Source organism: Abrus precatorius, unplaced genomic scaffold (assembly GCF_003935025.1).
Source record: "Abrus precatorius isolate BTA unplaced genomic scaffold, Abrus_2018 Scaffold4, whole genome shotgun sequence".
Lineage (NCBI taxonomy): Eukaryota > Viridiplantae > Streptophyta > Magnoliopsida > Fabales > Fabaceae > Abrus > Abrus precatorius.
This window is the reverse complement of record NW_020874384.1, coordinates 20,472,069-20,499,591: the sequence shown is the minus strand read 5'-3', so window position 1 is coordinate 20,499,591 and position 27,523 is coordinate 20,472,069. Positions and strand designations below refer to the sequence as shown.

The following is a 27,523-nucleotide window of genomic DNA, read 5'->3' as shown; positions in this document are numbered from 1 at the left end:
TAATAAAAATTATGTTTAAAAAAAGTTTATTACTGATGCATTTTAATGTTTAAATAGGAAAAAAATTCAAAAAATATGTTAAGTGAAATTTGTAAACTGTGATTTTAATTAACAAGATGTATATTTATTCTTAAAATTTATTAATGTGTAACATGAGGAGCACAGAAAAAGAAAAGGCAACAAAGCGAAAAAAAAAAAGAAAAAGAACAAGGGTAAGAGAATAATACAAAACTCAAGACAGAAGATGAGATCAAAGAAAAGGATGGTGCAAAATGAATCCATTGAGCCATCTTTGAAAGAGCATAGGGTGGCAGTAGAAGATGAGTTATAGAGAAAAATAAATAATTTTTTTGACAGAAAAAACAGGTATCATTTTGAAAGCTTTTTTTTAGTATAAATTAAAACTAATGTTATCAATATATCATATAACATATTTTTATTATGAGTTAAAATTCAATTAAAATAATAAAAAAATTATGGTCTTACTTTTTTTTATTCATAAATTAATAATTTTTATTTTTAATAATATTAACTAATAATAAAAATTGTTTATAAAAAATGTGTTCTTAATATTATTTATAATTCAATTAAAAACTTATAATTTTGTCAGACATGAGACATGTATGTATATGTATGTGATTTATTAATTTAAAATTCACGAATCTATTTTATTTAAAAGGTAACGGAACGGTGATTAAATATTTCCTCTAACATTGCAAATGCGAATCATTGCTGACAGGAAATTAGTGATACTACGTTGATTCTCCTTTACCAGAAATTATCATTCGACTATCGGAATAATTGGAAGTGACTAAATTCTATAAACCTTTTTTTAATTTTCTTTCATAATTATAAAAAAATAATTTTTAAGTAAACTTTATCAAACCAGTACCAAACTATAAAATTATACAAATAGAGCCATGCAAATAATAACCATGAATGTTAAATCCTCTTTTATTTATTTGCATGTTGGCATGGAAATGGTTACATGACTTCATACATAATTATTGGTATTAGCACTGTCATCTGTGTAACATAGGAAGGAATATTATATATATTTTAATGATATAAAAATTAATAAAGTATTTATCTAATTGGAAAAAATTTAAATCTAAAATTTTATGATTTAATTTATCAACAAAATAATATTTATAAGTAAATTTTCAGTATTATCAACTATTGGAGTATAATATTTAATAAAAAAAATGCTGAAGTACAGTGTTTAATAAAATTTTCATATATGTATGAATAAATTTTTAAAAAATAATGATTAGTCATTTATCTATGATATCAACATGATTTTATATAAAGTTTTTCTCTCTGTGATTTACATGTTCTTTATATATAAACAAAACAATACTTGAATGCTAAGAAAAGGAAATGAAGAAGACAAGGAATATAAAAACATATTTTTTATGCGTATAGAAAGCAGAATGAAGAAGAAAACAGGGATTGGATGTCTAAATCTTGGAGATTATATTTAATAAAATTATATTAAAACATGGAATAAATTAATTTTCAATTTAAATATTTTTTACCTTTTCCTTTTGAATATCTATTTACTCTCAAAATCAAAATTTTTAATAGATTTGTAGAAAATAATACGATATTCTGTAACAACATTACATAAATGTCCTTAATTTAAGCAAAGGAAAACATCTCACACTGCTTTGTTTTTATATATAACTTTGTTTTTGTACTTTTTCTTTTAAATTAATCCTTAAACATTACATAGGCTGGTTTAGTTTCATTCTTTAGGATGTAAAAAAAGAGACAGAGGAGCGTCATGCAATACGGAGGCCCCCAATCAAGCCTTCCTTTTCATTTCATGGAAGGGACCTACCTCCCACTAGTCAAGAATCCAAAGTGTACTCTGCGCAACAACCGAGAACTTCAAAAAATTTCCAGTAAAAGAAAGGGCTTTTGACCTATTGCATTAGACATGTAGTAAGAGTGACCCCTTTGTATTGGTCATAAAAAATGTAAGATTAAATGGTCAATCTCCCCTATAGTGATACAGTTTGTTTTAGGTGTGCTTCAAATAGGTATACATGTATAATATTTTTTTTTTACAAAAATTATCAAATTCAATACATTAATATTATTCAAGGTTTAATTTTGGTGGTGTAAAAGAATTTACCCTATCAACCAATTAAAATTCCGTGTAGATATATTTTTTATATTAATTATTATAAAAATCAATAGTTCTTACTGATATGAAAATATATGATTAAATGTTGGTAAAAAAAAACTTCTATTAATATATTTAAATTAGAGTTAATTTTAAGTAATTAATATTAATAAATTTTATTATAAGTTAATAACTTTAATATAGTAAGTATATATTCTTTTGACATAAACTTATATGTTTAAATCCAATTTTAATAATTGATTTTTTCTTATGTACTGTTTGAACCCACGTTAAAAAAATAATATTTATATTAACTGAAAACTTTTCTCTTCATGGGTTCTTTTTCCATTGAATAAATTCTCAGTGACACAACGAAAGAGGATATGATTCAATCTTCCCTTTTGTCATCCGATACGTCGCACTCATCACGCCCACAAGCACAAAGCCACGCCCTTAGAAATACTCACCAGCTCCTCCAAACCCCGATGTATCACAAGAACAAACTCCCACACAAATAATTACCATGTCTTTTTTGTTTTCTACGTGCATTTATGAGACCCACCCATTTTACTTACCCTATTTATTGCATCAAATCTAACCCTCCTACTATCTTATACACCCAATTTAATTTTTCCTTTCACGATTTTGAAGTTCAAACAAGGAGGACAGAAAAAATCAGGATCCGGTTGATCCCAGAAACATGCATATGGATTATGGACTGCAACCGATGACGATGACGATGACTTTTTTAGTCTAAGGTGTCTCCTCTCCGTTTTATTAGTCTGTGAGGTACAGACCAGTTGGCCTGCTGAATTATTGTCAGAGCTATGATTAAATCATTGGAACAACGGAAAAAACATAAAACACTTTGTATTACGATAAACTAGTTTTTCAATTACGTACGTAAGATTTGGAATTTAACCATAAAATGTTAGTACTAAATAAAATAGAATGTAAGCGAGAGAATTATAAATTTAATTTTTTTTGAACAAATAGGTCTTTCAATTTTAAAATCAATAATTTTTTTCAATCAATGAGAACATATGATTCTGAAAATAAATTAAGATTTTGGCATAACCAAGCTCTAATTTAACCGATGTTAATAAGTTGAAGTTTTAATGCCAATTATGTGAGTCAACTAGCGAGCCCTTACGCAAAATTAAACATCCAACAAATAGTGAAGGTATGCAAAAAGCTGTGTAAAGTGCAAACCAGAGCATACAGTTCTTTCGTACTTTTACTTGAAAGAATTGAAAATGGTATTATCGTCGAACCAACTCAGTGTCTTCCATATAAAACAGAACTACGCAGCAATGTGATAGATGATAGACACGGGAGAAAATAAAAAAATAAAAAGGTTAAAGAGCAGAGGACTTGCTATCAGTCAACAGCTACTAGTCTCTCATGGCGAGTCATAGTTGCAGGCAATCCACGGATTCTTCGGCTCAAGTTTGAATTCTTCTTTTAATAAAATTTAAATGTATTGTTATCTTTTGACAATATTTTCTAAATAAAATCTGAGATTTATTTCGATAACATACGACATTACAATTTAAGATAAACACTGTTTGTTTCTTAGGAAAAGACTGTGACAGGATAAATTATAAGTCTTATTTTACATAGATGGAAATTTTCCTTTTAAACGGGGCGAACCATTTGCTTTTTTTATTTAAAGTGGTGAGATTTTAGTTGGGGAGAGGATTTGCAGTTTTTTTAATACATATTTTACTGGAATATTTTAAAAAATACAGAATAATAAAAATAAAAGAAGTATTAAGAAAAAATATCATATTACCATAAAAATATATTTCATATAAATTATTTATTTTTTATTTTTCAAACAAGTAAATAATTTTTTCATTCCTTTTTCACATTTTTTTTATCTATTTAAATAACATATAATTTTTATTTTTATCTGCTTTTACTTTTAATTTCTTTCCTACTTATTTTTTCTTGTCTATTTTTTAAATTTGTATATTTCATATTTCATCACAACGAAGCATAAAAATTAACACAAATCATTGATATGAAACCTTAATTTAATTAAAAAGAAGCATAAAAAAAATTACAACACAACAGCTTATTTTATTTTGTTTACTTTTAAGAAATATATTTATAGTGAATGTAAAATAATTGCTTCAGTAAAGTTGTTTTTTGTTGTAAGAATGGCGCAAGTATGTGCATAAAGAGGAAGAATAAAGAAAGGTGCACATAAAAGTTGTATACTTTGGAAAATTTTGACTTGAGGATATTCAGAATAGAAACAACTTTCCTGTCCACTTTCAGATTAACCTTTCAAAAAGGTACATGCGCTTTGCTTCCTGCCTTCTATGCAGGGTAAGCGTCAACTTTTATTCTTCTTTTGTTTTCTTTATTGAAAGGCATATTAAGGGGTGGTGCAACGGTGGGGACTAAACTTCTATTTAGCCAACTAATGTAATGGGGATGTCCAAGGTATATATGTTAGGGGGACACAAACAAAAAGGGTGAAAAAGATGCTTACCTTTTATCGTTTTTAATTCTTGCTGCATCAAATTTTTACTTCCAAGTTCTAAGACACGAAATATAAATAAATAGAAATTGTTCTAAAGTAGTATCATTAGGCCATTAAATATGCATATTTGATTGATTAGTGGCCGAATATCAAAACAATTTCAGAGGCTAATCTAAAAAAGATCAATGGAGTATTATCCACACTTGGAACTAGGGGCTTGCTAGTTTTTCACCTAATTTGAAGAACTCGATGAAGAAGAATCCACTATTCTTAATGATTATGAGCCATTGCGTCCAAGTGGAGCAGCTATCACACAAGGCACTAAATAATGTGCAATCTTATTCGTTATCTTCAGCTTTTAACTTTAGCGAATGACAATAGTTTAAGAATTAAAAAAAAATTATATTGATTTTTTTTATAAAATAATTATTAATAAAAAAGAAATTTGTTTTTAAATATATCAATTTTTTATACTTTTATTTTTTATAAACTTTATATTAACAAAAAATTTATTTATTATTTACGTAAGTACATGATTCATTCTTGAGATATTAATTTAACTATTTATTATTATAAATATTTTTACAATATATTACAAATAATAACATATAACTATTTTTTATTAATCTTAATGAATTAATAAACTATTTTGATAAAATGAATCCTCACCGGGACAAGATGTTTGGCACAGATAACCAACAAGAGAGAGTTGAACGGTTAAATGCGAGTTTGGATATCTGGGGAAGGCTAGGGCCATCGATGTCATATCTGAGTCTGAGGTGGTTTTAAACTTTGAAGACGAGGGTTTCAAAGACTAAATGATGAAGTCTATTACAATGTGTATTTGATGTTTGATGAGGGGGTGAATCTCCAGCTTCGACGCACGTGACTCTCCTTTTCACTATCTCGTAGGCTATTTCAGGAGGCAATTATGTTTAAAGAAAACGAAAGGATCAAAACCCCCCATCCATGTGTCATGCTAGTGATACTCATTATTACCACAATACTTCCGAATACATCAGGCCCCAAAAACAAAATCCACTAATCATTACAATTTAAGGTTCCAATAGTATTAACCACCCCTAGAAGGAGAGGGAGATATAGGAGTTTATGTCATTATTTAAAAGATTACCTTCTAAGGACACTTTTGAGAATGACCATTCAAGTTCATTCCCGTTTCAAGTTAACTCATCAGTTGTCTATGTTCAACGCTGAAGTTTTAAAAAACAGAACTCTTCGTCCCTTTAGTTTGGTCAAAAAGAACTCTTCGGTCAAAAGGTACATGTGTAACCAGCTACACAGTAATTGGAACTGTTTGGTCCAAATTAGTGAACACGACGCAGGCAAAAAAAAAAAAACTATTGTAAGTACCAAGAACATGGCGATTTTTTTTGTTAAATATTTGTTTAATTTACGAGAGCAAACGAGACAATTGTATGGTTTAAGAGTGCATGGTTACTGTTCCGTGGTTGATAGCTTAGTGATAAAACTAGAGGGACATGAATTACAAGGAGCAGGGTAAAAAAAGGGATTAGGGGGCACTAAGAAAATGGGTTGATTATAAAGTTTTGTAGTATCTCCTCGGCATTTCAAAAGTACTCTGTACTTGGTATCATAGGTAACATGTGAAAGACACCCTCTCCCTCTGGGTGAAAAGCATAGTTCCATGGAGTCACTGACGCAATGATGCTGATCCATTATCATGTGTTTAGAAAAAACCAGCAATGAGATTCTGCATCGTGGTGCCAAATTTCTCAACAAACTTTGAAAAGGGACAACAAAATTCAGTTCGTAAAACACCATTTCTTAACTGCTTGTATCGTTGAAATATTTGTTTTTATCCTTATTCGTCTGATATGTAAAATTTGTACATACACAATTTCAAAACAAACTTTCTTTGGGCCCATAAAGCAAACTTTTGATCAGAGCTTCATTTTACGTATTTTTGTTGATACAAAATTGGGCCTGCCTTTCTCTAGTTGAAAACAAGAAAAATATGGAAAATGGTTCCACTTAAATTTGGCCCAATAACTCCCCAAGTACTAGACAAACAAAGGAAAATAGTACTTGCAAGCACTAGACTGGAAATAGTCCAATAATAAAATTGCATGGTTCTTTCCGCACCCATGATTGCCACATGAAAATTTCAGAGGGATGGGCGTGGACTGGACGGAACTACCCCCAGAACTGGTTGAATCAATCTCGAAAAGCTTCACCATCTACGCTGATTACCTCCGATTTGTCTCAGTGTGTCGCAGTTGGCGATCCTCCGTTCCCAAAACCCCTCTCCATCTCCCTCCGCAACTTCCATGGCTCATGCTCTCTCCCCGAGCATTCTTCGATCTCTCCCTCAACAAAACCCATCTCCTCAACCTCAACCTCCCACACCCTTCCAATTGCACCCGAATCTGTGGTTCCTCTCATGGTTGGCTCGTCATTCTCCACCATGCCCCCGAGATTCACCTCTTAAACCCCATCACACGCGCCACGCGCTCTCTTCCCCCGCTTCACACCTTCCCTAACGTCGCCAGTTTCAGTTATTCCAACGTGGGTCGAGAATACTTTATTAGAAACCCTAATGGCACCATCTACGCTTTCAATCTGAGGCAGATGTGCAACTCTTTTCTCAGAAAGATTGTCCTGTCGGCTAGTCCTCTCTCAGCGATCAATTCGCCGCGTTCGCTATCGTTGGTCGGAATAATTTGGCATTTTGCAGAAACGGTTGTGATTCTTGGGTTCCCGTGAACGAAGAAGAGCTGTACTGTTGGGAAGATGCTGTGTATCACAATGGATTGTTTTTTGCGGTGAGCAAAGGAGGGGCTATTGCGGTGTGCGATGTTGAGGGTTCTTTTCCCCCTCGTGTCTCGATTATTCAAACCTCGACATTGCAATTCTATGGTGATATTTACTACGTGGTGTTTTCCGGGGACGAAATGTTGTTGGTGACTCGGGTTCTGGAACAGGAGTTTTCAGGGGATGAATCGAACTTGGTGTATAGGACGGTGGGGTTCGAGGTTTTTTCGATGGATTGGGGTTCGTTGAAATGGCAAAAAATTGAGAGTTTGGGGGAGCGCGCGTTGTTTGTTGGGGGGAATTCTTCGCTTTCTTTTTCTGCGTCTGATTTTGTTGGGTGTTGTGCGAATTGCATCTATTTCACTGATGATTATTCGGAGTCTAATGACGATGATGCCTATGGGAAACATGATTTGGGCATTTTTAGATTACGAGATCAGAGCATTGAGCCGTTGCCGTGTTTTTCCCCAAATTCATTTTCCAGGCTTCGTTGCCCTCTCCCAATTTGGGTTTCGCCCAACCCGTGCTGATTTCATAATTTCGTTAAGCGAAATGCCTTGTGACATTAGAAAGCAAGTAGTTTGTCTTGTTGTATAAATGCTATGTAAATGTGCATTACCCTGTGTGGAACTATGAGCTTTGAATGTAAATGCGTGAAGCCATTTTTAGGTGGCCTTTATGATCTATTTGATGTTATATGCAGCAACGTATTTCATTGTCAACTTGTAATGTGTTTGACTATGTAATACTTGGTGAATTTGGTCTTGACGAACAAGGTATTCCGATGATTATTCTAATGTGTGGTGTTTTAGACTTGAGACTTCTCGGTTAAATCTTTTTGGCGTGTCTTTTTGACATAATTTCCTTAGATGATAAGTGATAACGATATATTGATGCACTGAGCCTCTCTCAGCTGTGTAGTGAAAATGCGTGCATAATATGCAGATTGTAAAAGACTTCTGCCTTTTTTATGCTGCAAAATTGAAAAATCTTACTGAAGGAGCACGCCATGCCTCGCTCGGCCTTTGCTTTGTGTCCCATATAAAAAGATACTGAGCAGAGTTGTCTTGATAACACTTCTAAACAAGGGACAGGGACCAAAAGATGTTCCACAGCTCATACAATAAATAATTATATTAGCACTTTTAAACAAGTTAATAAGAACCTCACAAACACCATAAGATAAATAACTATATGCAACAAAACAAATAAACTAGTTATGTGCAAATGTTGAAAAGTACTTTTAAGGCGATTGTTTAGGATACGCAAAAATTATTTTATTTTAGAAAATAGTAAATGTGTTTTTTATTAAGTGTTTTTGGAATTTTATCCTTTAAGTTGTTCTTAATTAATTTATAAGATTGATTAAATTATGGAAGAGCTAATTTCATTGTACTATAATAAGATAAGTTAATTTTACTCGATTTAAGATAAATTAATTGAAGTGAAATGCCAAATTTATAATAATTTTACAGTGTTTTTATTTACAAGTTAAAGAAAAATTAAAAAAAAAAGTGATTACATAAGTGATACGGTAGAGCGAGATAAAATAACTGTATCGTTATAAAAATTTATTATAAATGTTTATTGTATGAATAGAAAGTCTAGATAGAAAAATGTATATACACAATGGGGTGGTATATCTTTCAATACAATGTTAAATAACAAAAATGCTACTCCAATATCTGACAAATGGGAGATTTAGTAAATAATATAAAAATAAAAGTTATCGTAATAATATTGTTTTAAATGTATTCTTAAATTATAATATTTTATTGTTAGAAATTTTTTGTGACGGTCGTAAGATGCATGCTTTTATTCCGGATAAATAATTAATACATTTTTTTATATAATAACATAAAATAACAATTTTTATATAATAAGATTTCATTCGAAAATTATAAAATATTATAAGCATACTATATTTAAAATATTAAATATTTAATATTAATTAAATTATTTATTATAATTTTAAACATGCGTTAAAAATTTCATCAATTAATTAATCGATAAAAAAAAGGAAGATTTATCATTTGATCTTTGCATTTGCCAGGTCGGCAGTGACAGACCACCCAATGCAGGTGATAGATGAACGGCTGAAACATTGTTAAACGGATAAGATGACTGACAAACACATGAATACGTTTGGGCCGGAGGATAAAATCTGGATATTCTAATGGCAGTATAACAAAAGTTAAACATCTATGGCCTATGGGAGTAATTTTTTAGGGTACCCATTACTTTTTAATTTTTATTTTTCATCTATTCGTGTCCAATCGTTTTCTTTCAAATCAAATAATATGAAACAATAGTTCCACCTCTTAATTAGTTAATTTACTCATATACATAATTATTAGTGTTTTTGATTGGTAACATTATTAAACGAATATTGTCCAAAATCAAACAAACAACAAAATTCTTTTACCAAATCAATCAAATACCAACAGCAATATTATACATTTAGAATAACATGATAAAAAATTATAGGATAAAAAAACCATATATTAAAACATTAACTCTTACCCTCAGTATATTGGCTAGAATATTATAATAACAACAATAATAATATGATGTAATGTTTTTAATATGTTTTACGATATTATTTTTTTTTATCAAATTTATTATTTATGGTATACTTAATTAGTATATTTGAAATAATAATTTTTTTATAGACAAAATATATGTTATTAAAGAGAATTCAAGAAGTAATGTTTATTAAAAAAATATATATATTTATACAAAATTAAGACAGATGTAATTTTGTATATTTAAATTATAATTAGTTAAAATAATAATTTTTTCTTTATTAATAAGTGATAGTCATTTTTAAAACTTCAGAATAATATAATCTAAAACTTCTTTTTTATAAAAAATAATTATATTTTGATATAATCACAAAGATCACACTTTGAGTAAATAAATCTAAATATTGATTAAAGATAATATTTCTATTAATGGCAGTATGTTTTCAATACATTAAGGTTGGATATAGCTGAGGAAAATTTGTCACTTGTAAAGAAACGCAGCACGAGTTAAACTTTGTTAGAAGTGACATCTACCTATAGTGTCAAGTTTTAAAACAAAAATACCCCTTTCAAATAATATATCCCTTGTTATAAAATCCTTATCGAAAATATAATAATATATTTACTTGCATAAAGTTTGATATATTTTTAATAAAAAAATATTCTGTATTAATTTTTTGACTGATATTATAAAAATATTATTCAATAAGAATTCTGAAAGAAATTAATTATAATATAATTTTATACTGTTAATTAATTAAACATACAATTAAATATAATATTTAAATTAAGTATTATAAAAATAAATTTCAAATAAATAATAATAATAAATCTACATGATTAAAATTTGTTTATTAAATTCAAATATGCTATTACATATTTATTAATGATGATGTGTCGTCAATATATCACAGATGGATCCAGTGGAAAAGATAGTCACTCATAAAGTAACGAATCACAATTAAAACTTTTGCCAAAAATGATATTTCTGTATAATATCGAAATTTGAACAAAATTACCTCTTATAAATAATCATAAAAAAATTGTGCTGGTGATAATATTTATTTCTTCACATGCTCAGTATCTTATTTTGACATTTTTAAAATATTTAATATTTTCTTTAGCATCATGCTTAATATGAACTAAAATTAAATAGTGCCCAAAAATAATATTTTTGTAAAAAAGTTTACTATCCAAATATTTACCAACAAATTCATGCATCATTTTAGAAATAAAAAAAAAAACTATTAGTTTACGTTTAGATTGTTATTCGAAGTTCGAAAAATAGTTAACTTTATCAATAGTTTAGCAATCTATATATTTTTTTAATGTTGTTAATTGTTTTGCGGCCAAGTAATACGTACTGTTGAGATTATTAGCACTGAGATGAGTACGACTTTTATCGAAATCGTTATCATGATAAAAAAAAAACAGTTTCTTTTTAACTAAAAAAATAATAATGTTTTGTTTTCATTCACGTTAAAAATTATTTGTCATATTTGAAATAAAAACAACTTTTATTATAATTTTAACACACTCGTGATATTTTTTATTTATTAATTATAAATGCATGTAAAACATTAACCAAAAAACTAAAAAATAAACGGTCCTAACCTTTTTAACATTTTTTATATTTTAATATTTGACATAAATGAATATTCTGGCAAAAGCTGCTATCTTTAAAATTAGTTGTTTTTTTTAAATATTAATATATAACCTCTAACTTTTTAACAGTTATTATTTTTAAAAATAATAGTAATTATAAAATGAAATTTTTATTCAATATATTACAAAATAGTTAATTTTAGCCTTAATATTTGAAATACAAAATGAGTTAATTGGAGTAAATGAATGATGGATATGATTTGATTATTGGATGAAGAGGGAAGATACGTTTGGGGCATTGAAGAGGAGAGCAGAGGAGTCAGAAGCACAAGTGCATGTCAACGCTTGGAAGCTGGACGCAGACAAGTGAGAAACAGAGCAATGTCAGGCTACCAATAACCCCACAACAGAAAAAGAAAGAACCATCAACACAGCCTCAGTCACTGAGATAAGACTCATAAAATAAAAAGGCTTAGGAATTTGCACCGTACTTACACCATCCGCAATGGCAGAAAAAGCCAACTCTGCTGCGTAACCGTTCTCTCCCACGCGGCAATCCCTCTTCTTTAATTCCCGTTCTCTCTTACCTTTGGTCACTCTCATTCCCCCCCTTAATTGCTATTCTCGTTTGTCAATTTCTCTTCTCGATATTCTCATTCTTCCTTTCTTTCTATTTACGCTTTTCACATCAAATATCTCTCTGCCTCTCCCATTTATGAAACACACCAATACCACCCTCCTTCTTCCTCAGTCGTAGATTTCATTTCTCGCTTTGCTCCGAATGTCGTCGCCGGCTACGAGCAAGGGCCACGGTGGCGACGAGGGAAAGCTTTACCCCGCTCCACTTGCCCCTCATGACGACGTCTGCAAGGACCCTACTCTCTTCTGGGATACTCTCAGGCGCTTTCACTTTGTCATGGGCACCAAATTTATGTAACCTTCTATTTCTTCTCAATAATATTTTAAAAATGTGGTTTTTATTTTATGGGGCGGAGTATTTTTAATTTTTTTTTGGATTGTGATTTCTGTGAGACTAAAATGTTGGAGCTTTTTGGGCATACCAACTTGTGAAGGATTCCTGTGATTGGAGGGAAGGAACTGGATTTGCACGTTCTTTACGTGGAGGTTACCAGAAGAAGTGGGTACGAGAAGGTGGGCTCCATCCCTACACCTATTTTTCAATATTAATAAGTAATGTTTTTGTAACTCCACACCCCCCCCCCCCCTTTTCAAGTTCAGGTGGTTGCAGAGAAGAAATGGAGGGAAGTTGGTAGTGTTTTCAGGTTCTCAGCAACCACCACAAGCGCTTCTTTTGTACTCAGAAAACATTACTTCAGTCTTCTTTTTCATTACGAACAAGTTCATTTCTTTAAAGCTCGGGGTCCTCTCTACACTCCATCACCAGGTACTTCACTCTTTCTATCTATCTATAGATTTCTGGTTTTGTTTATTGCCAAATAAAATTCAAATGCACTTATCCAACTTTATTGTCCTGCAGATGCATTTTCTGCCAACAGCCAATCGTGGAGACCTGAATTGGCGATTGTCCAATATTCGCCTAAGTCCATAAATGATTCTCCTGAATCTCGTCATCAAGGTATAATATTCAACAATTCGCAAGTCAGAAAATACAACTGTTTTTTTTAAAGGTCGGAAAAGAAAAACGATAAATTGCAAAGATGACTTATATTGGAATTGCCATCTTCATGGAGTAGGTTGATTAATTTCAATTTCGTTCGTGGGTGTCCTTGCTGTGCTATATATGTTAAACTGATGTCTGATGGCTAATAAATAAAATTGGTGGAGTTATACTATTTATTGCATATCTATGTCTTGCACACAACTCAACGCAACTTACTGGGAGTTCTAATTGAATGCCTACTTAAATATATGTTGTAATGCTGTCAAGGTTGGCTTCAACTGAAAAATAAGACATAATCTGATGATGCTATGTGATTGTAATTTAAAATCAATAATTATAAGACTAGAGAATTGTTTAACTTGTAGCATGCTTGTCTCAGCAACAAGAAGTAAATTGGCATTGAGAATGAGACACACATTACATTCTTTGGTATTTGTATTTCTTTACATGCAATGCCAATTAAGCTTTTCAGTTTATTGTTAATTATTGCCAAGGGTGGACTGACAGAAGCAGCTATTGGCATTTGCCATTTTAAGCCAGATACAATGTGTTGCTTATCTACTAATGTTCCATGCTCTCTCAGAGCTTTTTAATGCTGAATTTTACTGTTTGTTGTATGTGCGTAGATACTTCATGTCTTTCTGGAAATGGAACAATAGAGGGGAAATTTGATTGTGGTTATTTAGTGTCGGTGAAATTGGGCTCAGAAGTTCTTAGAGGTGTGCTTTACCATCCAGAGCAGTCGGATCCGCTTCCATCAATCCCGCAACACAGCAATGCCATTGTACCATTCAAACGCAAACCTCACCGTTCTGGTCGTAGGAGGAAAAACAAAAGAAGGTGGGACCCCAACTACCCAAAGCCAAATAGGAGCGGCTATAACTTCTTCTTTGCTGAAAAGCATTACTCTCTCAAATCACTCTACCCAAACAGAGAAAGGGAATTTACGAAAATGATTGGCCAGTCATGGAATAGTCTTAGCCCTGAAGAAAGAATGGTAATAAAAAGGGTTATTTTGTTTTTTCTTAGTCGATCATCTGCATTATTTACATTGTTGTTATCTGGCAGCTAAGTTTTACTTGATAGTTTTAATTAGAGTAGGATGCAGACTATAGATGGTTGCCAAATGTTGCAGGTTTACCAGAACATTGGCTTAAGAGACAAAGAAAGATACAAGAGAGAATTGACAGAGTACAAAGAGAAAATGAAGCTGAGGCAGACCTCAGAAGTTGGACGTCCATAAAATCTCACTGGAAGTAGCCTTCAATCTTTATGGCTGCAAAAGAATGGATGTGTTGACTCTTACATGCATATTGTTATGGATAATGCTCCACTGGCTGAGGTCTACAAGACAATTGTTTTTCTTTTAGGATAACGAGTGTCGATTGTCAGACCATTTCATTCAGTTTAATCAATCAAACTATCATTTAACAATTGTTATATTCTTACACTGTTTTTTTCTAATTTTCGTTTTTTACATCACATCATTTGTTAAATCTTATTTTCTCTCTTTTCTTCTTATCACTTTTGGCACTCATCTTGCACCACAAAATATAACATCTACCATGTTACATTATTCTTGTTTTTAAAAAACACTAATATATTGAAAATTTATATTTTAAGCTAAATTTATTTTAATTAAATGTTTTTATATTTTTTTAATCAATATAAAAATAACCGTTCACTTCTTTCTTTTTATCAAGTAATATATTTTAAATTTTGCTTCTCTTAAAAAATTAAACAGTAGCGTGCCCTGCATCCTTGCATGAATAATGTTTATATTTTTAATGCAAAAATGAGATTTTAGAAGAGATGTATCCCAATAGTAAATAAGGTTTTAAAATTGTTGTAATAAATTTAGCCAAAAAAAAAATTGTAATAAATTATAGACATAGGCTTTAGGCAAATAAGGTTATGTTTAAGTTTAACCAACAACCACCAAAATAACTGAGGTTAAGCCAGTTTGTCAAGAAATTTAAGCAGTTTGACACTGGTTACGGTCGTTTTAACCAGAATTTTCGAAAGTTTCATAACAGTATGTATGAATTTTTTTTAATAAAAAATAGTTTTAAATATAAATTTTTACTATAAATTATTTAATTACTTTAAATATATTGAGATACTACAGCGGCATTTAAAGAAATTAATATTTGAGTGTTTTACATAACTACCTACATCCTGCATGATGCTGAGAAACTATTAAAAAAAAAACCAGCCATGGCTCTTACTGATGCTTACGCAAACTAAGAAAATAATAAATCCTTTTCCAAATAATCGAAAGTCAATGTGAGTTTGAACAACCTAATACTAATTAAGAAGTCCAAGAAAGTCAAGATTTCAGTTTCTACAAGAACAACTCAATATTTCAGAATTTTATACTATAATCTTTGTCTTAAGGAAAAATTAAGAAGGACTAAGGTAAGAAAGTGAAAGAAGCTGCCGTCCAATTTGAATCAAATCCTGCGGTAAATTTCCCCAACATCTTCCATACCTTTGCACTGGTATCTTGCAACTTAAATTTCCTCACAGAACGTTCATCGTAAAATAAAAGAAACCAAAAAATTCAAGAAACTAACGTCAAGTTCCGGTTTCGCTCTAAACACCACCGCAAGCATTAAATTAAAAAATCTCGTAAAAGAACGTGAAAAGAAAATTTGTCATGAGCGTGAGGTGTCAACCTTTGAACTGGCGGAGACCCCTCGAGCTTCGAATGTGGGAACTCTCAACTAAGTATTACGAAAACATCAAGTTCTTGGGGTATATATTGGATAGGCACGGCGGTGGGCTCTATTCCACCGACTTTAATTTTTGTTTTTCAATTCTCTTGTAATTAAAATATAGAAAATATCAATTTAGATGTTTTTAAGTAATTAAAATAATAAATTTATTATTTATATTTTTAATGCAATAAATATTCATAAATAAAATTTGTTCGTTTCTAAGTTTTTAAAATTTATTTTATAGAAAAATTTTAAAAGTTATTTTAAAAAATGAAACATGAAAAAACGTTTGAGGTGTTCAAGAGATGATGCCTTCCATACCAACAATAAAAATAATGCCTGACATATTAAAAATAACAAAACATTACTTTCACCTTTATAAAACTAACACTAAAAATGATGTCTAACATGTTAACACTAAGTTGAAGACAAGATTTCTGAAGCAATTGAGATTTTGGTAATTTCAACACGAAACCATAATCAGCATCGTTGATTTATGAAAAGATCATCGTGGGCGATCTGGATTTTCTGCAACTAAGAAACTAGCAACACTTCATGCAGTTTTAATCCTACGGTTTCAGCAACTTTAAGAAACCCAACTAATTTTTATTTTCTATTAACACGCTTTTAGATCACCACTGCTTATTGTTTCTTAACTCCAGAGGATCCCAAATAGTGTATCGTTGCCGTGCAAGTGACCCGTACTACACCCTTTATGCAGCGTGGGCTTGAGTAAAATTATTGAAAGGACTTCATACAATATAAATTATTATTTTATATTTTGTATTCACAAAATTATTTAATGGAAAATTATATTTAAGTATTTTAATATTTTATTTTAAATAGGATACATATATATATATATATATATATATTTTATATTTTGTATTCACAAAATTATTTAATGAATATTGTTTATTTAAGATAGGATTTTAAAAATTGTTATAGCAGTAATAACTACTACAAGTGTTATCAGTAATATTCTATAATAGCACAAATATGATATAGTTTAATACTTCGAGTATTCATTTTTATTAGTTCTTTCTTCAATTTTTTTTAAATAAATTGAGGCCATCAATATTAAAAAATATTTAGTTAAAATTTTTTTAAAGATTGATAAAATATTTTTGTAATTTATCCTCAGATAAAGTTTTGAATTTTTTACTCAAATGAAAATCTAATTTTCTTTTATAGTGCAAGAATTTTTCAAATTGGGTCCTGATATAAATAAAATAATCTAATAATAAACATATAATTTAAAAATATAAAAGAGAATAAAAGATATAAAAAACCTGGCATAATATTTTTAATTTAAATTCTTTCTTATCCATTTTTATTTTAAATATATTTTTAAAATTATATATTATTCATTCAAATTAAATAAAAATAACTTGTACTACACCGGTGCTTACTTACATAAGAGAAAGAGCGCCTTTAAAGTTCTTCCATCTCGACAAGTAACTAATGCAATAATAATTTAATAACAAATATTTCAATAATTATTAATAAATATATTATTATTTTTATAAAATAATAATTAAGTATATTTAGAAATAAATACTTTTTAATTAATAAATAAAAGATTGACGTTATTTAATATAAAAAAGTAGAAGCTATGAGTATAAAATAAATAAAAATACGTGGTTAATAATAAATATATATAAAAATTACAGTAATTATTTTATATAATTGCAAAAATTATTATTTTTTATATATTATTTATTATTATTTTTTATCTCTCTCATTTTTCATCTCATACATCTCAAAAATAGAGTGCACGTGTACGTAACAATATTTTGAGAACTGCTTTTTTTAGCATGTATTGAAGTTTGATAATAGACAGCAGAATACTCTTTAATAAGGGAATAAAGTATAGAAAATGCTAGAAGCACTAACTAAAGAATTAAGAATTAAAAAATATAAAAAATGTAATACCGTATTTCCATAATAATTTCTAATATATTCTTAATGTGATTATTAGTATTATTTATTTATAGATAATATTTAGGACGCTAATTAACAAATACTCCCAAAATAAAATGAGGAGAGGAAAGAAAAAGATAATAAAGACAGGAAGAAAAAAAAAATAGTGACTCCATGAGTAGTTAATAACTTAATTTAGGACCATAAGTTATCTTCTGAATCCTCAATAAACAGGGACGAATGATTGCCGGATTAAAATTAAATAGCAGTGATGCCATATTAAAGTTATTTTAGTTGTGTCTGACTATGATATGTAATGTTAGGTTTATGTGGGAAGCGAGAGAAACAAGGGACGCAAGTGTTTGGTGGGTGGGTGATGCTATCAAAGGATTATATTATACTAATGAAAAGATTTTTTATTGTGTTTATCGTCATAACTCAAACTAAATGGTTAATAATTCTTGGATAAGATGCGGTGGTACAAGCAAAGCAAAGTCTCGTTGTAAATTGGGTGCGCATTACGCTCCCTCATTATTCTTAAACTCACTTTGCCATGTGATGCTAGAGGGACAGAGACTGCGAGTTGCTGAATGCCATTTTTCTTTCATGCAGTGAGCTTTTGACGTTCTTTACACTTTGATTGTCAGAGGATGATGTCACTATTGCGTTGACCTTGTGCTGTCTCGTTTCGGTTGGTGGTGTTGGTGACTCGGAATCTGAATACAGATATATATGTATATATGTACACATGGGAGATACAGAGAGTTGCAGCAGCAGAGTTTTCGATTCTGGGTGGAATCAAAGCCCGAAGCAGAGACAGAAGGTTGGAGTTTACAACGAGGTTCTTTGTAGACTTAGGGAATTGAATGTCCCAGAGGCTCTGGCTCCTGGTTTTGAAGATGAGCTTTGGGCGCACTTCTATCGCCTTCCCGCTAGGTACCCTGAAACCTTCGTGTTCTTGTCTTAAAATATTGGAATACTACTTTGAATTTGTATGAGTCTTGTTCTTTAATGGATTATACGGGAGAGATATAAATTGTTATAGAGTTAAAAATCCTGTAGACCTAGGTAACATTTAATTCTGCGTGTCACTCCGCGACAACCCAAAATTTGGAGTTTTGCTATTTGATTATTTTCAAGAGCTTTCTTTTAATTGTACTTCTCGTTTAATTTGTGTTTTTTCATAAAGGGTGTTTAATTTAATTTTTTGGAAAAATATTACTGTTTGTTTTTTGACGTGTTATGCACTAAGTTGTCTTGTGTGAAGACTTGTAATTGTTTGCAACTGGTGTTTGTCAATGTAATATGAATATGTCTTTGTTAGGTATGCGTTGGACATGAATGTGGAGAGGGTCCAAGATGTTCTTATGCATAAAAGGTTACTGGACATCGCACGAAAACCTGCTACAGCAGCAACCGCACCTGCTGTCGAAGTTCGTCTTGTACAGGTGATTCATGCCCAACCTATTCATAATAAGATTATTATTAGCAGATAAAGTTTTCACCTCTAAATGTTTTCTTCTCCTTCATCAATTAATTTTTCTACTTATCTCGATATTATTGTTTTAAGAATATTTGTCAATAAATTAATCAATAATTTTTATTACAAATCACAATGATAGTTTATTAATAATATTTTTTAATAAAATTTAAATACCAGCATTTTTTTTTAAATAAGTACTCACTGTATATTTTTTATTACGCACTTGACTGACTGGGTCAGAAAGTAAACGATGGGTATTGGCAACTTCGTTGGCAAAGAAACCTAGTCCTTTTTTTCTATTATGTACAAGCCTGCATGTATTCTTTATTGCATCGTGTTAGGAAAGAAAATTGAACAAATATGAAACTTTTTCTTGTTTGAATAAAAAGTGAAATAGACAAAATAAAAAAGAAATATGTAGGAAGAAGTCAAAACTCTTTAAAACTGCTCCTCGTTTTAATTTCGCAATCATTTTTTATCTCTACAATAAGATAAGCAATGAAAAATGGTACTAGATAACTAGACTGCTTGTTGGTTGTATGACTCAATATGTTTATTGTATCCATTTATAAAATATTTAAGAGTTGTAGCTAAATAGTTTTCTTATGTTTAACTTTTTACAATAATTATTTATAACTCCTTTACTGTTACTTAAATCATTCTTTATTGTTGAATTCATATTCGTCCAAAATTCTAAATTTTTTCATCTAAACATAACTTCAATGCTCAGTCTCGAGGAAATTAACATGCTCTGACTTCATTAGTATCTAGAAAAGAATTTATTCATCTATCTGGAAATTTTGCCAGCCGGCACTTGCATTAACCAATTGATTTGGAAGATCATGTTAGTATATCTTTAATGCAGGTTCGTTATACTTCTGGTGTGCAAAGTAAAGTCAGTCCTCAAGATTCTGGCATTCCAGGCAACATGAGGCATGATGGCATGATTATGTGAATATTTACTTGCCTTTTTCCTCTTCCTTTATACACAGTTATAGTTATTTGAACTTATCAGTCATCGATGTCTTATAGATAGGTTTATTAAACTTTTCCAACTGTCTTTATTTTCATGCTTTCTCAGCTTCCATCCTCCCCCGGCCTTCGGTTCATCAGTTAACATGGAACTTGCTATTGGTGAGAGCCAGTTACAGGTCAGAGATAGGGACAACTATGTTAATTTTTATGCACATTATGCCAGGTAAGACTTCAAGATAATATTTACCTTTTCTTAGCACTTTTTACAATCCATTTATTTAATTTACCTTTCTTTTTAATTTTTTTAACATTTTCTTCGTGTATATATATTTTTTCTTTTACAATTTAATTATGACTTTATGTCAATAAGCATGGTAATATTTATTGTTCGGCTTAAAAATAAGATTTTAAAAGTCTTAAAAAAAATTTGGGACTTTTTAATTTGGTCCATTTTTTCAATTTTTTAAAATTAGATCTTTTAAAAATTAATTTTTTATTTGATTCTTTTCTTAGTAATTTATTACCTTGTTCCATTATTTGGTCACATAACATCTAAGTTAACTCATAATTTGACTAAAATAAGACATACACAAGATATGTCATTAACAATTTCATATCCTTTATATTTTTAAATGAAATTTTATTTATAAGATTATAATTTTTAAAATTAAGATTTAGAAATATAAAGATGATGAAAATGTAGATATTGCATCATCATCCACATTAATTCCATATTATATTATACAAAGTTAAGTTGGATGCTATATAGGCGTAAGAAACATTAACGAATCATTAATAGATGAACCATATGGTAGTCAAAAGGATTTTTGGGAGGACTTATTTGGAATAAATTTAAAATAGAGGAGCAAATGATGAAATCACAAATTTTTTAGGAACTAAAAGCAAATTTAAGTTTTGTTCTTTTATGTTACTCTTTTTTCTTGCTGAAGCCCTTTTTTATATTGCTTTTCACCTTTGTTTCTAATTACCACTTTTCATTCTACTACTTATGACAGGTCTATGCATGAAATCACAATTTCCACACATGACAAGCCAAAACTTTTCTGTCAGGTAATTGATCTTATTGTTGTGGTGAAAATATTTTTAGCTAATGTGGAAAACCTATGCCATACTGCTTTTATTTTTCTGATATTTTAGAAATTCATGTACAATATTTCATGTGGATTATGTGTTTACCTTAATAATTCCAACATAGAGTTTGGTTAGAGAGAAAGGGAGGAGAATATAGGGGCTGAAATCCCTCCTCCCTCAATACCCTATCCCCCTGTAAACACCAAAAATTTAGAGGGGAGAGAAGTTTTTCTACTAATTAGACTAAATTATGTTTAACTTAATGACTTTGTTTGTCTATTCTAAGGACATAACAGTAAAGTACTTTATTTTTCCTCCCTTTTCCTTGTGAACCAAACAAGGTGTCTCTCTCTTCCCTTCTCAACCTTTGAACAAAATATCAAGTCATGAGGGCTCGAGGCTTCTACAGAGCACAAACCTAATCACACTTATTAGATATTTTTAGTAAAATGCAAATATATATTAAACCCTTACAATAAACAGGTATTATATCTTTGAATTTCATTGTATGCTTATAATAATTATCTGAAATGGCTTCCAGAATCTATTTTTTATTTCATTGATCTCTTAATTTTATACAACTAAAGCTTTTTCCCACTAGATGGGTCAGCTACATTGATAGCTACCAAAAACTAGTGATATTGTTGATTAATTAGTGAGGACTGAACTTATGAATTTCCTTTTCAGTCTTTAAAAACAAATTTATGACTTTGAGGCTGCTAAAGCAATTTCAATTATAAATATTACAATGCATATATTGTTTATATTTTTGACAAACAGGGGATTAGAGATGTAATATGCTGCCTTATTATTCATTTCTTTCACACAATCCAGAAAATGCTTGAGATTTTTATTCCTTTACTAAATCTGTGCAGAAATCAAGGATTTTATAGTTTAAACTTTTCTGTTGAACTACAGTTGACCTCTTTACTGTCTGAGACTGAGTTAGACATTCAAGAAGCTCATGCTTTTTCAACATTAGATGGCTATTCATTGGATGTTTTTGTTGTTGGCGGTTGGGCAGTTGAGGTATTTTTCTCTTCTTTTCTTTATTAGTTGATTGTAGTACTGTGTAGTTCTAATAATAGGGAATCAGCTTTTCTCACACAACTGGGGAAAAATGTTTTGAACTGAATTGCATAACTAGCCCTTCTTTAAGTTTGACAACTTAGAATTTACTAGCACTCAGACTTCAATAGGATGTACCATTGAACTCAATTTTTGCCTCTCATTTCTTTGTGACCAATTTCCATGATATATGTCCATGTTTAAAATTTATAGGAGACAGAGAAGTTAAAACATGAACTGGCAAAGAAAATTCAGAAACTCCAGGTAGGCCCTTTATATGCCATTTGTGGTTACATGTTAATTGGATATGTTTGAAGATCTGGTTTTACCAACCGTAATGTTATTTAAACGTTTTTTAATTGCATTTCTTTGATAAATAAAATAAAAATTAAATTCTAAAGTTATTATTTTGCCTTTAATTTTTCAAACAAGAATGAAAAAATAGTGTGAAAATATCAATATGCATATAAAGAACCTTTTACTTATAATTAACATAGATCAATGGTTCCCCCACACCCCTTGGTGCCTGTCTCTTGATTTGTGCCCAAACTTTTATACTTTTTTTAAGGTAGCAATTAATTTTTCCTCATATTTATGGTTATAGTTCAATTTCCCTGGATAATAGCAAAAGATGATTATTTTCAACATGTACTCACATGTTAAAAAGTTCAATAGTTCATGTTTTAGTTTGAATGGAAGTTAACTAGTGGAGAAAAATACATATACAAGAAGTGCGGGTGCAATTTTCATTGTTCTAGATTAATATTAGCTTTCTATAATAATTGTAGTTAACAAATTAAGTGTTGCTTGCATCTCCCTTCTCCTCACTTTCACGGTAGAGAATTATTTGTGTTATATTTTGGGTGGAAATCCAGGAGCAACTTCTACTGAAAGAAAATATGAGTCTACCTACAGCAAAGCAAGAGCAAACCAGGATGAACTTCATCTCTAAAAATGTAAATTTGCCTACTTGTGGAAATGATATCTGCAGAATTGATGCAAGATGTTTGAGATATGAAAAGAAAATTGCATCTGGACCTTTCAGTGATTTGTGAGTATTATCATCCCATCTCCTTGATTTGTTTGTGGATCAGTAAATGTTGAGTTACTGATTAGTTGAAACAGGTATAAAGGTACGTTCTGTAATCAAGATGTAGTGATCAAAGTCCTTAAGAATGAGAATTTGAACGAAAATATACAAAAGGAGTTTGCTCAGGAAGCTTATATCCTAAGGTTTGTTCTATTCCAACTTCCATTCATCATACCCCACTCCTGGAGATTTCTTCGAATTTCCATAATATTTCAATAAATATAATTGCCAACAAGATATGAAGACTTGTCCAATCATTCGATCAGATTAGATAAAACAATGAAAAATCTCAGAGGTTCATGTCCTAAATTTCATTTTACAAATTTTTATGCATATCTATTGTCTGAATGCTTCTTAGTTGAAGTTGTAGTAAGAGGGAGAGAAAGAGAGGGGATACTTCAGTAGTCTTCAGTTTCTATGCTATATAGAAACCTACCTGTATTATGCTTTGTTGCAAATCCTTATATAGCCAATCCTAAGCCCTGATAAAAGGTGAGGGTTACTTTTTTAAATTTAATTCTTGCAGTAAAATTCAGCACAAGAATATTGTCAAATTTGTAGGCGCTTGTACAAAACCCCCTAACTTTTACCTTGTCACAGGTAAAATTTATCCTTCCTAGTTACATTTTGCTTATTGATTGCAAAGGTCAATGTAATGGGGAAAATATTGTCAATTTCAATGCATAATTTTTCTTAGAATACATGTCTGGCGGAAGTATGTACGACTTTCTGCATAAACAGAAGAATGTCCTTGCTCTTCCATCTTTACTCAAAGTAGCCACTGATATTTCCAAAGGAATGAAATATTTGCATCAGCATGATATCATACATCGGGACCTTAAAGCGGCTAATCTTTTGATAGATAAGAGTGGGGTAAGTTTACAGTGCATATTTACTTCGGATTTTACTGGCTATAATTTATGGTTGGTAAATTATTTGATGTCTTCCATCTGATTGTATATTAAGAATAAAGTGATTGGAGATGCAAATCAATTAAATGTATCAAAATTTTTAATTGAATCAACCTTGGCAGATGAAGGAATCAAAACATATTTGCTTTGTATATTTTTTTTTCCTACTTCAGTTTGACGTTTTGCTACTACATGTTTTCGTTTAGGTATACCTGATCATATGGCTTGGGTGATTTATGCCTTTGCATCTATAATTTAAAAAACTTTTCCAACAGGTTGTAAAGGTTGCTGATTTTGGTGTAGCTAGAGTGCACGATCAGTCTGGTATAATGACTGCAGAAACTGGAACTTATCGGTGGATGGCTCCAGAGGTCTGTGTACATATATGAATATTAACATAGGGTTGATTACTTTAAATTTATTAATTGTATAAATTACAGGCATGGATGAGGCTGTTTAAGGATACAATAGGCAGCAGTTTGTGATGTAATAAGACGAACCTAGACAGGTTGGAAAGAGAATGACATTTTTTTTCCTTGTGAACAATACTTAAAGCTAACATGATTTTCAGTACTTCTTTTGGTTGCATATGCGCTGTGCGGATGGATAATAATGATTTTTAAAAATCATATATTACACAAAAGAAAATTATTGTAACAATCTCCAATAAAAGACAACTGCAGACCATTGCTCTCAGATTACCTTCCCTCCCGTTGGCTGAAACCAAAACTAACTCTGGTTTTTACCTATGAATGCTTTAATTGGTTATGCAAAACAAGTAAAAAAAATTATGTTTCTGGCCTTCTGTTGGTCATTGTATTGATTATAATTAACTTGTGATTTCCTTGACATATGGAAGGTTATTGAACATAAACCATATGATCACAAAGCCGACATCTTTAGCTTTGCAATTGTTCTTTGGGAGTTGCTCACTGGAAAGGTAATAATGTTTTCTGCAGTTTCTCCCCTCTTTGTTCTCTTTCTTGACATCCAAATAACCAAGAATTAAACACTCCCCTTCATTTTCTCTGTACTTCTTAAACTGTATTAACCTTTTCTTTTATTAGCTACACTCTATCATTTTCAGTTGGGACTGAACTAATAGTGCTTAGCTATTGACATGCAAGACTTTTGTCCCTTTCAATGGAGTGGCATTTAACATGTAATGAAATTACCCTTTTAATACAAGTATATAGACTTAATGCTATTAGCTAGATTATTTCCTAGAACTGAAGAAGTTCCAAGAAATTTCTAGCCAATGTTGACCACACTAAGTCAGATAGGGTTAATGGATAATATACGAACTTCAGTATGGGGAAGAGTAAGTAATGATAGTTTCAGTGGTTTAAAAGTGAGTAAAAATGTGTCTATAACAGAAATGGAGAATAAAAGAGGTGGTAGGCATGCTTTGAAAACTTATTTCTTGTGTTTTTTTCGTTCAGTTAATTCACAACTTTCATCTAAGCTTTATGAATGAATGGCAGATTCCATATGAGCATTTGTCCCCATTGCAAGCAGCACTCGGAGTGGTCCAAAAGGTATTGCTTATCTAGGAAATTACATATGCACTTTTTTCTTCTCAATGTCCGTTGATAAGTGTGGAGACAGTGGAGTTCTTTAAAAATGTAAACTTGCATGTCATGGATACAAATGAGAGGTTGTGACTTATTCTTTGGAATTGTTTCTCCCTACAAAATTGCCAGTGTCAGAGGAAGAAATATTGCTAACTTGAGAACTCTATAGTAGTTCAAACTACCAAACCACAAAATATTGTGAAATTGAATAAGCTTTGTGGATGAATTGCAGGGTTTAAGGCCTAAAATTCCAAGGCATACTCATCCAAAGTTAGTGGAATTGCTTAACTGGTGCTGGCACCAAGATCCCTCCACAAGACCCAATTTCTCCGAAATTCTGGAATTTCTTCTGTATGTGACCAAAATGGTACGTTGAGGGCAGTATTGACAAATTGTGTTCAAAAGAAAAATTGAAGCTTCTAAAATGCTATTTTTTCTTCAGGCATACTTAAAAATTCTCTAAACAGGTTACAGGAGAATGTGAAGGCAAGGGAAATGCATGGGAATGAATATTCACTGAGGCATCCCTTAACATGGTGAGAGACTATGTGCACATGTAAATATGGGACTTCTTAATTTAATTTAAGTTCGTCGATTAGAACCTTGGACCCCCTAAATTATGAATATGAAGTTGATACTATCGCATAGAGAAGATGTATATAAACTTGGATGTACAGCTATTATTAAAATACCATATCTGGAACCAAACTACGATAATAAAAAAAATCTTTTTTCTTCAAAAATTGTATTTTATTGTTTGAGAATAGAATAAGATGCCAATTAATCTTAAAACATGCACCACCAAAATCATCCCCTCACCATGTGAAAAAGTTCCTATTTACTTTTACTTTTGATGCAGTTTAGTCGCTCTCAATTTTCTCACTCCTCGTTCGGTTCATAATTTATTATAAGTAAGTACAATATATTTTTAATTCCTGTAAATATGATTGAATTTAATTTTGACGATCCAAAATCTATTTTATTAATTTTAATCCTCATGAATTTTAAAAAATACAAATTTTCAATTACTAATTACTAATGATGCATTTAGATATGTCACGTCATATGTTATTTTAGAATAATTATTGATGTGACATAGTTAAATGTATTCTATAGAACTAGTTAGTGACAATAGATATTATCTTGAAGAAAATATATTTATGCAGTTAAATAAACAAATAAATAAACAAAATTAAAATCATTCATATTTATAAAAAATTAAAATATATTTATGCCTCTTTAATTCACTCCTAATTATGTCATTTTTGTCTGAACTTAAAAAACACATGTAAAAAATACGGTAAAATTAATTTTACAAGTTAAGTAAGATATTTTAAACTGAGACAGAGTAAAACAACGTGCTTAAAAGCTTGAGAAATCATTTTTGTGAATTGACCAATTTTTTTTCTCTTCCAATTTCCAAGTAACACAACGGGTTGATTTCTTTTTGCTTTTAAAGAAAGAAATTTAAGTGCCGGCAATAAATTTTTGAATATT

General features: G+C 30.5%; 2 protein-coding genes and 1 pseudogene across 4 annotated transcripts; all 3 read left to right on the top strand.

The window, feature by feature from the left end:
- The first annotated feature begins 6,769 nt into the window (after positions 1–6,769).
- LOC113865707 lies at positions 6,770–8,087 on the top strand (annotated as a pseudogene).
- Positions 8,088–11,824: 3,737 nt separating this feature from the next.
- Positions 11,825–14,618, top strand: LOC113865065 (high mobility group B protein 9). Its single transcript, XM_027499420.1, has 6 exons — positions 11,825–12,481; positions 12,622–12,700; positions 12,788–12,953; positions 13,047–13,145; positions 13,817–14,187; positions 14,326–14,618. The coding sequence occupies exons 1-6, from the start codon at positions 12,330–12,332 to the stop codon at positions 14,431–14,433; spliced, it is 975 nt and encodes a 324-aa protein (XP_027355221.1). The 5' UTR covers positions 11,825–12,329; the 3' UTR covers positions 14,434–14,618.
- A 3,542-nt stretch (positions 14,619–18,160) lies between these two features.
- On the top strand, positions 18,161–26,761 carry LOC113864606 (serine/threonine-protein kinase STY46-like). Of its 3 annotated transcripts, XM_027498523.1 has the most exons (17): positions 18,161–18,198; positions 18,481–18,769; positions 19,158–19,281; positions 20,182–20,249; positions 20,398–20,514; positions 21,308–21,362; positions 22,302–22,412; positions 22,665–22,715; positions 23,327–23,502; positions 23,577–23,684; positions 24,068–24,141; positions 24,239–24,414; positions 24,728–24,823; positions 25,312–25,392; positions 25,937–25,990; positions 26,259–26,393; positions 26,494–26,761. In XM_027498523.1, exons 2-17 carry the CDS (start codon positions 18,582–18,584, stop codon positions 26,533–26,535), a joined length of 1,656 nt encoding a protein of 551 aa, XP_027354324.1. In that variant the 5' UTR covers positions 18,161–18,198; positions 18,481–18,581; the 3' UTR covers positions 26,536–26,761. The 3 variants fall into 3 exon arrangements, with proteins under 3 accessions (XP_027354324.1, XP_027354325.1, XP_027354326.1); XM_027498524.1 differs by lacking the exons at positions 18,161–18,198; positions 25,312–25,392 and having other exon boundaries at positions 18,567–18,769; positions 26,494–26,543; XM_027498525.1 differs by lacking the exons at positions 18,161–18,198; positions 24,068–24,141; positions 25,312–25,392 and adding an exon at positions 23,778–23,836 and having other exon boundaries at positions 18,567–18,769; positions 26,494–26,543.
- The last annotated feature ends 762 nt before the right edge of the window (positions 26,762–27,523 follow it).

What these genes read in the sequence shown, in the direction of transcription:
- LOC113865065 (XM_027499420.1), top strand. Translation starts at nt 12,330, where the DNA reads ATGTCGTCGCCGGCTACGAGCAAGGGCCACGGTGGCGACGAGGGAAAG. An exon ending in GAAGAAGTGGGTACGAGAAG is followed by an intron (nt 12,701 to 12,787) that starts GTGGGCTCCATC and finishes TTTCAAGTTCAG; the next exon opens with GTGGTTGCAGAGAAGAAATG. An exon ending in TCTCTACACTCCATCACCAG is followed by an intron (nt 12,954 to 13,046) that starts GTACTTCACTCT and finishes ATTGTCCTGCAG; the next exon opens with ATGCATTTTCTGCCAACAGC.
- LOC113864606 (XM_027498523.1), top strand. Translation starts at nt 18,582, where the DNA reads ATGGGAGATACAGAGAGTTGCAGCAGCAGAGTTTTCGATTCTGGGTGG. An exon ending in AGCCAAAACTTTTCTGTCAG is followed by an intron (nt 21,363 to 22,301) that starts GTAATTGATCTT and finishes GTTGAACTACAG; the next exon opens with TTGACCTCTTTACTGTCTGA. An exon ending in CAGGAAGCTTATATCCTAAG is followed by an intron (nt 23,685 to 24,067) that starts GTTTGTTCTATT and finishes TAATTCTTGCAG; the next exon opens with TAAAATTCAGCACAAGAATA.